This window comes from Gossypium hirsutum, chromosome D11 (assembly GCF_007990345.1).
Source record: "Gossypium hirsutum isolate 1008001.06 chromosome D11, Gossypium_hirsutum_v2.1, whole genome shotgun sequence".
Lineage (NCBI taxonomy): Eukaryota > Viridiplantae > Streptophyta > Magnoliopsida > Malvales > Malvaceae > Gossypium > Gossypium hirsutum.
In genome coordinates, this window is record NC_053447.1 from 71,165,374 (window position 1) to 71,176,224 (window position 10,851).

Here is a 10,851-nt window from a genome sequence, read left to right on the forward strand (position 1 = left end):
TAAAATTACTAAATTGAATTTTTTATTTTTATTTTTGGGCCGTCCGTCATATTCAATTCTGAGTAGAAAGATTAAATACACAAATTTTGTAAAGTATAGGGACTAATAACGGAATTAAAGCTATGAATGTGAAAAGGTTGAAAAAGGGAAGAAAGTGGTCGTTTTCGTGAAGAAGATGGAAAGGCTCAAAAAGCACAACAACGAGCGGTCGCCTTGTCACTTCGGGATTAACCAACGTTGGCAGTGGCCGGCATTTGGCACCTGATGCACTTTCCTACTTTATAATGATATTAATAAAGCTTTTTGTTGTTGGCGAGTGTGCCACCATCCTACACAACTTGCCTTGCATTTTATTTTGTTCTTTGAGATATTTAATAGATATTTTATTGTACTTTTTATGATTTGGAATATTATAGATTTTTTCTATACCATATCATAAGTTGAATCCAGTTAGGTTGATGTAGAATTTTATATCTTTTTTAGGCTTATTTAAAAAATGAGGTTAAAATTTTGTTTAAACCTAAATTAAATTAAAAATGTTAAATTTAACTTGGCCTGCTCGTAATAACTTTTTTAAATTATGTTTATATAAAAATAAATTTAAAAATATAATAATTAAATACACTAAAAATATTAAAATATTTTTTTAACAAATTAAAAATATATTAAAAAAGTAATGGTCAAACTCATAGTTTCTACTTTATTCTTTAGTCACCAATTGTTGTTTCTGACATGACGAGGCTCAGTTCGGAATAATGATGTCATGACCTCTGCTTTTCCTATTGGATAAAGACGAATTCAAGTGAGTAGGCAAGGGTTCATTAAATTCTCTTATAAATAAATAAATAATAAATTAATATATAATAAAATTATACTTTGGTATTCTAAAATATTTGTTTTTTAATTAGATTGTCTTATAAGTGAATAAATTATGAATTAATATATAATAAAATTACATTTTAATCCCCTAAATAAAAATAAGAGAAAACTGTCTAATCCATTAAAAATATAAAATTATAAATTAATACATAATAAACTTATATTTTGATTTATGAAAAATTATAAATAAATTCTAAGGTGTTAAAAATATTTATAGATTCACCTTGGCTCTTGGAGGCTTTCTCAAATGGTGTTGACTGGTTCGCCCCGACGACTTTTTCACTCATTTGTTTTATTTGGGTTGTGGTCCATGCTTGAGGGTGAAGACGATGGCTCCTTCAATGGAGTCTGTGATGACTCTTTTTTTTTCTTGAGATTTTCAAAATTTTCACATCACTTTAAAACAAGATAAATCACAGTTCATTTATGGTTTTAATTATTTACTTTCAATTTTGATGTATAACAATTAAATCCTCCTAATAAAGGGACTAATTTGCATTTACACCTCAAATACAAGACTCATCAAGTAATTTAACCATTAATTGTAAATTCCACAATTGGCCACCCAACTTGCATAAATTTTCATTTTGGGTACCAAAAAATATTGCAAAATGAGCATTCTTGTTAACAAGAGTTTTCATTTCAGTCACTTGTAGTTAACTCAATGTTATTTTACACTTATTTTAATAACCAAACTTTAATAACTTTTCAATTGGTCACTCGTTTTATCTTTTTAATAATTAATTTTACTTTTCTATAATTAATTTTAGTTTTTCCTTCGTAAAAGTGAAAAACTTGGGTATTACAGAAAATTACTTAAGTTTTTATAAGGGAAAAACATTTTATTTTTAATTTTTTTAGAACTAAAATTTAGCTTTTTTCTAATAAAAGGGGGAAAATAGTGGTTTCATCGGGCAAAAACCTGACTTTTTTTAGCAAATTGAGATGCAATCATCTTCATAGTTGGATAACTCAATTTTCTGTAAAAATTAATTTTTTTAAGAAAAAACTAAATTAATTCTTAAAAAGTAAATGAGTAATAAAATAAAAACTTATTAGAGTTGGGCCATTAAAATGAGTGCACAACAACATTGAATTAACAAGGTGACCAAAATGAAAACTTATTAAAGTTGAGTTACCAATCATGTAATTTAATCTTCATTATATCATGTCTGTGTATGGCTCCAGAAACTTTTTTTTTTTTAAGCTCTGCTTTTGTTCTTCAGTCTTGTTTTTAAATAATATAATGCATCGAAAAACATCCTTAAAAATTCATGGGTTTTGTCTGAAATAAACAAATTTTTAATAACCAGACGATGAATAGCAGCATCAATATCAGCAACAAAGTGTTGAACACATTAAGGTTAAAGAACCCAAAGCTTTTATTACTCGAATCCTGCAACAATTTATCTCAATTGAAGATCATCCATGGTTATATGATAAGAACCCATATCATCTTCGACATTTTCGCAGCTAGTCGATTGATTTCCCTTTGTATAAACAACCCTTCATTCGGGCCATTTTCATTAAATTATGCTCACAATGTTTTTTCCCAAATCGAAACTCCAAATCTTTTTATGTACAATGCTTTGATCAAAGGGTTTTCTGGTGAAAACCCAATTAAGGGTTTCGAGTTTTACGTTCGAATGTTGAGGGCAAACATTGTTCCTGATAATCTTAGTTTTCCATTTTTGGTAAGGGCTTGTGCACAGTTGGAAGTCATTGATATGGGGATTCAAGCTCATGGTCAAATTGTAAAACATGGGTTTGAAAACGATGTTTATGTGCAGAATTCGTTAGTTTATATGTATTCAACGTGTGGAGATATAAAGGCTGCTAACGAAGTGTTTAGTCGAATGTTGTCGCCGAATGTGGTTTCATGGACGTCGATCATTGCTGGGTTTAATAAAATTGGGGATGTTGAAATGGCACGTGAACTGTTCGATAGAATGCCTGAGAGGAACTTGGTTACTTGGAGTACAATGATTAATGGGTACGCTAAGAACAATTGCTTTGAAAAAGCTGTTGAATTGTTTCAGATACTAAAAGATAAAGGGATTAAAGCTAATGAAACTGTTATGGTTAGTGTAATTTCTTCTTATGCTCATTTGGGTGCAATTGAATTAGGTGAAAAAGCTCATGATTATGTTGTGAAGAACAATTTGAGTTTGAATGTGATTCTTGGGACGGCTTTAGTAGATATGTATGCAAGATGTGGGAGTATTGAGAAAGCTATTAAAGTGTTTGATCAAATGCCTGAAAGAGATGTTCTTAGTTGGACTGCTCTTATTGCTGGATTAGCAATGCATGGTTATGCAGAGAAGGCAATTTGGTTCTTTTCAAAAATGGTGAATTCCGGGTTAAAACCGAGAGATATTACGTTTACGTATTTGTTATCTGCTTGTAGCCATGGCGGATTAGTTGAAAAAGGTTTAGAGTTGTTCGAGAGCATGAAAAGAGATTACGGGATTGAGCCAAGGTTGGAGCATTACGGTTGCGTTGTGGATTTGCTTGGCCGAGCAGGGAAGTTAGCCGAAGCGGAGAAGTTTGTGCTTGAAATGCCGGTAAAACCGAATGCACCTATTTGGGGTGCACTTCTCGGAGCTTGTAGGATTCATAGAAACGCAGAAATTGCAGAAAGAGTGGGGAATATATTGATCCCTTTGTTGCCGGAACACAGCGGCTATTATGTGTTGCTTTCGAACATTTATGCACGTACAAACAGGTGGGAGAATGTTGAAACTATGAGGCAGATGATGAAGGAAAAAGGTGTTAAAAAGCCGCCAGGTTATAGCTTGATCGAGGTTGATGGGAAAGTACATAACTTTAAAATGGGTGATAAATCACACCCGGAAATCGAAATGATCGAACGAAAATGGGACGAGATTCTTCGGAAGATAAGATTAGCAGGTTATACGGGGAATACATCCGATGCATTGTTTGATATCGATGAGGAAGAAAAAGAAAATGCTCTACATAGACATAGTGAGAAGCTTGCTATTGCTTACGGGATTATGAGAACTGAGACTCCGGCGCCAATCCGAATAGTGAAGAACTTGCGAGTATGTGAAGATTGTCATACTGCGACGAAGCTGATTTCAAAGGTTTTCAGGCGTGAGTTGATCGTGAGAGACCGGAACCGGTTCCATCATTTTAGAGAAGGTTCTTGTTCTTGTATGGATTACTGGTGATAACTTATGATTAGGGTCGGTGAAATAACTCATGTCTAGTTCGACTCGACCCTATAGGAATTATTTTTTAATGAAAATCGAGTTCGAGGGCGAAGCCGGTTGTATTTTTTTATTAAAGTTTCCAGGGAAAGGTATCGAGATGTCTACTAATGTCGGCGAGCTTTTCTCATGCTGTCAATTGAAAGCTTAACCCTGTAAAACTTTTTCCACCCAACGGTCTTGTTTTTCAAATATGAGAAGGAAGAGGCAAATCACCAAACAAATTATGTGCATTTTGTTGCTTATATTATCAGAACCAAACCGATAGTCGAGCCAGTTACTCCGATAGGTTAAATTAATTAAATTAAATAAATCATTGAAAAAATTAAAATTTTAATTCAATCGGTTCAATTCAACACTAGAACTATGGTTCAAATTTTAAATTGAACTCTACAACGTTATAATTGAATCTTCAAAATATAATATTGTATAAATTAAACATGCTTTATATGAACATCGGATCCAGCTAAGATTTAATACCAAATATGACAACTAAAATATGCCGTAGATATTCTTCACAAATTTAGAATTTAGTCTTTGAACTTTAATTTTTAAGAATTTAATTTATTTACTTTTTAAATTTTAAAATTTAAGTCAAATTGTAAGTGTTCATATATATTTTTTAAAATTAAATTAATTGGTTTGACATTTAAAAATAAAAAAATTTACTCACTTAGCTGCCAAGTAACTAAAAAAAAATGGCATAGCAATAAACGCAAATTTGACAAAATAATTTTAACAGTGTTAACAGTTGGACTTGAATTTTGAAAGTAAAAAAAAGTAAAGAGATTGAATTCCTATAAATAAAGTATAAGAATTAAATTTTAGATTTACAAAGAGCACGAGGACTTATGACATATTTTAACCGCTAAATTAATACAATATTGATACATTAAGGATTCAATTATAACGTTTTGAAGTCAGAGACAAATTTAACATTTATGTCATGATTTAAGGATGTCTTGTGCAATTAACCCTTTGAAATACATATCACTGGTCCTATTTAGGCAACACCAAATCAGAAAATGGAAATTAATTATGAGGCTTAAATTTATTATTTAATGATTATCTAAAAATAACCAAAAAAACTGATTTATTTGGATTTCACAAATTTAATGATTATCTAAAAATAACCAGAACACATTTAAGTGGATTTAATTTCAATGGTAAGTCAAAATTAAGTAAAACACAAATAAGGAAAAACAATTAATGTGAATTAATGGGTAATTTGTCATTTCACTCCCTCTTTTTCTTTTCCCACTTATATAAAAGCCGATCCCCCATCATCACCAACTCAATCATTCTCTTCATTATCATTATTTTTTTCTTCTTTCTTCTCTCTAAAATCTTCTTCTCTTTCATTATGTGCAACAAAAGATCCCTTCTATTTCCCCATTATTTATTCTTTCATTCAAATTTTTAATTAACACAATTATTTAAAAAAGAAAAAGGGCGGGGGGGAAAATGGAAAGTGGGTCATTGAGGTTAGGGTTAATGGCAGTGGTTGCAGTTTCAGGAAGTGTAGTCTTCATTGCAAATGAACTTCATAAACGTCTCCTCTGTGATTTCATGAAGAAGTTTGAATTTGAATTGGCTGGTAATTCATATATATATCATTGAAATTATTTATGATTTCTTGATGTTTTTCTTAAGGGTTTTTAAAGTATTGGATGGAAAAATTTCTGGGTTTTCTTTTTCATTCTCAAATTGTATAAAATGTCCTACTATGCATTTTTTGTGGGTTTAGCATTTGGTGTTAAATTGCACTTGATAAAGGTATTAAATTATCAATTTTCTTAGTGTAGCCCCAAAAGCAATATCATCTAACAAGAATGTGCCACATGTCACATTCGTATTGGATGATATTGTTTTTTTTGGTACATAGAAAAAATTGATAGTTTAAATGTTTTTTTTCTAGCAAAAAAAGAAAGTTTAAAACCCAATTTTAGAATTGAGAAATAGTTGAAGGGTTAATTTGTTAATAAGGCCTTTTAAAGAGTATAAGACTAGAAATGACTAAAATCAAGTACAAAATGTTAATATTGTTAAAATTGTTTTATTAAATTTAAGTTTATTATAATTATAGTGTCACTTTTTTAATTATGTTGTTATTTATTTCAAAATGTTACACAAAACAATTTAACAAAAAAAATCAGTATTAACAATTGGATTTGGATTTTTAAATATAAAAAGTAGAGACTAATTTCTTAAAGAAAATAGTATAAAGACTAAATTCCAAATCTATAAAAAGTATAGGGATTTATAACATATTTTAACCACCAAAATTATAGTAAAGGAACTAAATTTGTCAAAAATGAGTAATTATGCCTTAGAGCCCCTCTATTATACATTGTGATGTTTTTTTTTCATGGTTAGACAAATATTACACATCTTAAAAATATACATTTCAAAAAGGTTTTATTAGTGAATTGGTCCTTGAGCTATACCTAAATTCCTAGATCAATTCCTTTATTTTGTCTAAAGTGGCACTGAACTATCAATTTTGTCTTAGTTTACCCTCAAAAACATTATCATCTAATAAGAACATGCCACATGTCACATTCGTATTGGATGATATTGTTTTTTGGGGGTACATGAGAAAAAATGATAGTTTAGGTACCATTTTTAGCAAAAAAAATAATTAAAACCCAATTTTGGAATTGAGATATAGTTGAAGGGTTAAATTGCTAATAAAGCCTTTCATAGAGTTGAAGACTAGAAATAACTAAAATAAAGTTCAACGGTTAACATTATTAAAATTATTTTATTAAAATTTAATTTATAACGTCATTTTTTTAATTATATTGGTACTAAGTGAGTTTTTTTTATTTTAAAATATCACATCAATCAATTTAACAAAAAATAAATAAAATCAATGTAATTATTGGATTTGGATTTTTAAATCTGAAAAATAGAAATTAAGTTCTTAAAAAAATAGTATAGTGACTAAATTCTAAATATATAAAAAGTGGAATTTATAGTCGAGGAACCAAATTTGTAAAAAAAAGGGTGAATCTATCTTAGAGGTCCCTCTATTATACATTTTGATATATATTTTTTTAAGATTAGACAAATATTACACAGTTCTTTTAGATGATATACCAAAGAGTTAGCCTCATCATTAAAAATATACATTTCAAAATGGCTTTTTTAGTGAATTGGTGCTTGAACTATACCTAAATTCCTAGATTGATTTTTTTTATTATTATCTAAAGTGGTACTGAACTATCAATTTTGTCTTATTTTACCCCCCAAAAACATTATCATCTAACAAGAACATGCCAAATGTCACGTTTGTATTGGATGATATTGTTTTTCGGGGGTACATGAGAAAAAAATTATAGTTTAGTTGCAATTTTTTACTAAAAAGAAAAAACTTTAAAACCAGTTTGAGATATAGTTGAAGGGTTAATTTATTGATAAAGCCCTTCAAAGAGTGTAAGACTAAAAATGGCTAAAATCAAGTCTAACTGCTAACATTGTTAAAATTATTTTATTAAATTTAATTTTATTATATTTTTAGCGTCATTTTTTTAATTATATTGTTAGCAAGTGAGTATTTTTGTTTATTTTAAAACGTCACACCAACCAATTTAACAAAAAGAAAAAAGAAAAGAAAATCAGTGTTAACAATTGGATCTGGATTTTTAAATCTGAAAAGTAGAGACTAAATTCTTAAATAAAATAGTATAGTGACTAAATTTCAAATCTATAAAAAGTATAGGGATTTATGACATAATTTAACCACCAAATTATAGTAGAGGAACTAAATTTGTCAAAATGAGTGTACCTTAGAAGTCCCTCTAATATACATTTTGTTATTATTTTGTTTTGGTTAGACAAATATTACACATTTCTTTTAGATGATATGCCAAAGAGTTAGCCTCATCATTAAAAATGTTTTATTAGTGAATTGGTCCTTGAACTATACCTAAATTTTGTAGATCGGTCTGTTTTTGTTGTTTAAAGTGGTATTGAACTATCAATTGTCTTAGTGTAGCCCCAAAAACAATATCATCTAACAACAACGTGCCAAATGTCACGTGTGTATTGGATGAAACTGTTTTTGGGTACATGAGAAAAAATTGATAGTTTAGGTACTTTTTTTAGCAAAAAGAAAAACTTTAAACCCAATTTTAAAATTTAGATATAGTTGAAGGGTTAATTTATTGATAAAGCCTTTCAATGAGTATAAGACTAGAAACGACTAAAATCAAGTCCAACTGTTAAGATTCTTAAAATTATTTTATTAAATTTAAGTACATTATATTTATAGAGCCATTTTTTAATTATTTTGTTTATTTAAAAATGTCGCACTAACAAATTTAACAAAAAACTAAAATAATTTAAAATAATTTCACTGCTTTGCCCCTATTAGGTTCCATTTTTTTACCAAAAAAACCAATTTAAGAATTTAGATATAGTTTAGGGGTTAATCTACTAATAAAGCCATTCAATGAAAAGAAGACTAGAAATGGTCAAATTATAGTAAAGGAACTAAACCCATAAAAATGTATTTAGTATAGGGACCTTTTAAAGAATTTAACCCTTTTTTTCTTTTAATTAGGAAATGGGAAAGCGAAAAAAAAGGTTCGTTTTGCTGATAATGTAAGGGAACCATCATCAAATAACAAAGAATATAGGAAGAGAAATCACAGTATCGCCATTGTTAAGCAAGCTAAAGGTCGTGGTGAAGAATATTATGGTCAACGACGACGACGACAGCTTCTTAAAATACCAAATACTGATTATTCAATGCCTCTCAATAGGCAAATTTTATATAAAGGGATTCTTCAATGTAAAAAATAATTCTATTATACATTCAATTTTGTATATATTATATGATGTACTTATATATATATATATATATGTAAAATAGTTATTCACCGCCTTAAGTGTGGTCTGGATTCGAATCGCGCTAATAGTGTTTGTTATTCGAATTTTTCCCCTTTTCAAAAAAAATGGGATTTATGTACAATATTATTTTGTAAATAAACAAATATTTTTTTTCTATTTATTGTGATGGGATTCTTGTATAATTTGTATTTGTTTGGAAATGTTTTCATTATTTTCTTCTTGTTTTGGTTGAAGAAAATAAGGTTGATGAATATAAAATGTCCTGTTGGTGAATGGAAAAAGATAGCTTTGAAAATGGTGAGTCGTTTTACAGCTTCTCCAGCCTCCTTTGAAGTCTTTCTCTCTTTCAATATTTCTCTGCAATTGCAAACATTTCCATCATCCCTGATATCTCTTCTCTTACAATTTTCCCCCCTTTTATTTGCCCTTTGTTTCACCTCTTTCAGATTCAATATTTCATTCACTCTCGACAATTGACGATAACCTTTCAACCTCAAACCTACAAAGGTTACTCTTACTTCGATTTTATTCTCCTCCTCTTGCTCGTTGAAGAAAAGTCAATAAAAGTAGGAAATTTTGATTTAAGAGATGGCGATGATGGAGAAGTTGAAGATATTCATAGCACAAGAGCCAATTTGTCACCGTTTCTTGCATCATCGATGGTTTTGATTAGTTCTTTTTTATTTAATAATCAGCGGCTTCATTATCAATTGTATTTCACAAAATTTTTTCCTTTTTTTAATGTTTTTTTTCTGTTGTTGTTGTCATTGCTAACTAATCCCTAATAGTATGCTGTTTGAGTTTAGTATGATCTGGAATTAAAAGAAAAAAAACATAGGGTTCAGTATGAAATTCCGAATCTCATACACTTTTAGTTAAAAGTAGTTGTTTTTTTAATAATCCGAAATTCGATTCATAAATTATCATTCAATGTATGATTTATACGTGTTTGTCATGATGCAAAGGATTTTAAATCTGAAATGATGCATAAAGTAGGTGCATTTACTTTTTTCTCGATTGAAGCTCTTGTATAGCCTTAATTTTTCCTGTTCTTTCAATATCACTGTAATCTTTAGACTTTTAACATTTATTTCTATCTCTTGGGCATTTCATTCGAAAACGAGAGGACTTTGAGTTATACCTTAAGTCTATGAAGCCTTGTTAGCTTCTACCTTCAATATTTTAGTTAAAATGCATGGATTAAGGTTTGTTTGTTGTATTTATATTGTGTGTTGCATAAATTGACAGTCAAGTAATTTGTGACCACCAAGCATCTAAGCTATTGAATGATCATAGTCATGCAATAATACATGGGTGTTACTTTCTAAACTTGCTTTTGATCCTTATTTTGGAATGTAAATTAAGTGTTGAAATATGATTTGTGGTATAGGGGGATATAATTAGGGATGTAAATGGTAGTGTTTGAATATGCTTTATAAAGTTTGAAATCTACAGTTCCATTCTAAAGATTCAACTTTAATGTTTAGGTTTCTTGCTTTGGTTTATGTTTTGCTAGTGATATATGGTTCCCTATTTTGACTTATTTTTTTATGGCAAAGGAGTTGCTGGCTTCTCTTGGGGTCAGATTGAACATCAATGCAGGTTGTACCATCTCAAGTATTCATAGGAGACAAAGGAATCAAGTTCTGAACATTTTGCTTCTGATACTCAAAAGCTCAAATATATCCGTCTCAACTCCACTCATCCCACAAGTTAGCCTTATTTAAGGAGCCATTTTCTTTTATGCACTTTGATATAGGTTCTTTATGTTTATATTGTATAGCCTTAATTTTTCCTGTTCTTTCAATATCACTGTAATCTTTAGACTTAACATTTATTTTTATCTCTTGGGCATTTCATTCGAAAATGAGAGGACTTTGAGCTA

General features: G+C 29.4%; 2 protein-coding genes across 5 annotated transcripts; both read left to right on the forward strand.

Moving 5' to 3' along the window:
• The first annotated feature begins 2,088 nt into the window (after positions 1–2,088).
• LOC107934566 (pentatricopeptide repeat-containing protein At5g06540) lies at positions 2,089–4,164 on the forward strand. Its single transcript, XM_016867029.2, has one exon. The coding sequence runs from the start codon at positions 2,196–2,198 to the stop codon at positions 4,068–4,070; it is 1,875 nt and encodes a 624-aa protein (XP_016722518.1). The 5' UTR covers positions 2,089–2,195; the 3' UTR covers positions 4,071–4,164.
• A 1,262-nt stretch (positions 4,165–5,426) lies between these two features.
• LOC107934560 (uncharacterized) lies at positions 5,427–10,851 on the forward strand. 4 transcript variants are annotated; one of them, XR_001693943.2, is made up of 4 exons: positions 5,427–5,706; positions 8,677–9,263; positions 9,413–9,678; positions 10,526–10,851. XR_001693943.2 is itself a non-coding variant. In XM_016867022.2 (4 exons), the coding sequence occupies exons 2-4, from the start codon at positions 9,132–9,134 to the stop codon at positions 10,691–10,693; spliced, it is 516 nt and encodes a 171-aa protein (XP_016722511.1). In that variant the 5' UTR covers positions 5,427–5,706; positions 8,677–9,131; the 3' UTR covers positions 10,694–10,851. The 4 variants fall into 4 exon arrangements, 1 of the variants encoding a protein (XP_016722511.1); XR_001693944.2 differs by having other exon boundaries at positions 10,529–10,851; XR_005920846.1 differs by having other exon boundaries at positions 9,413–9,628; positions 10,529–10,851.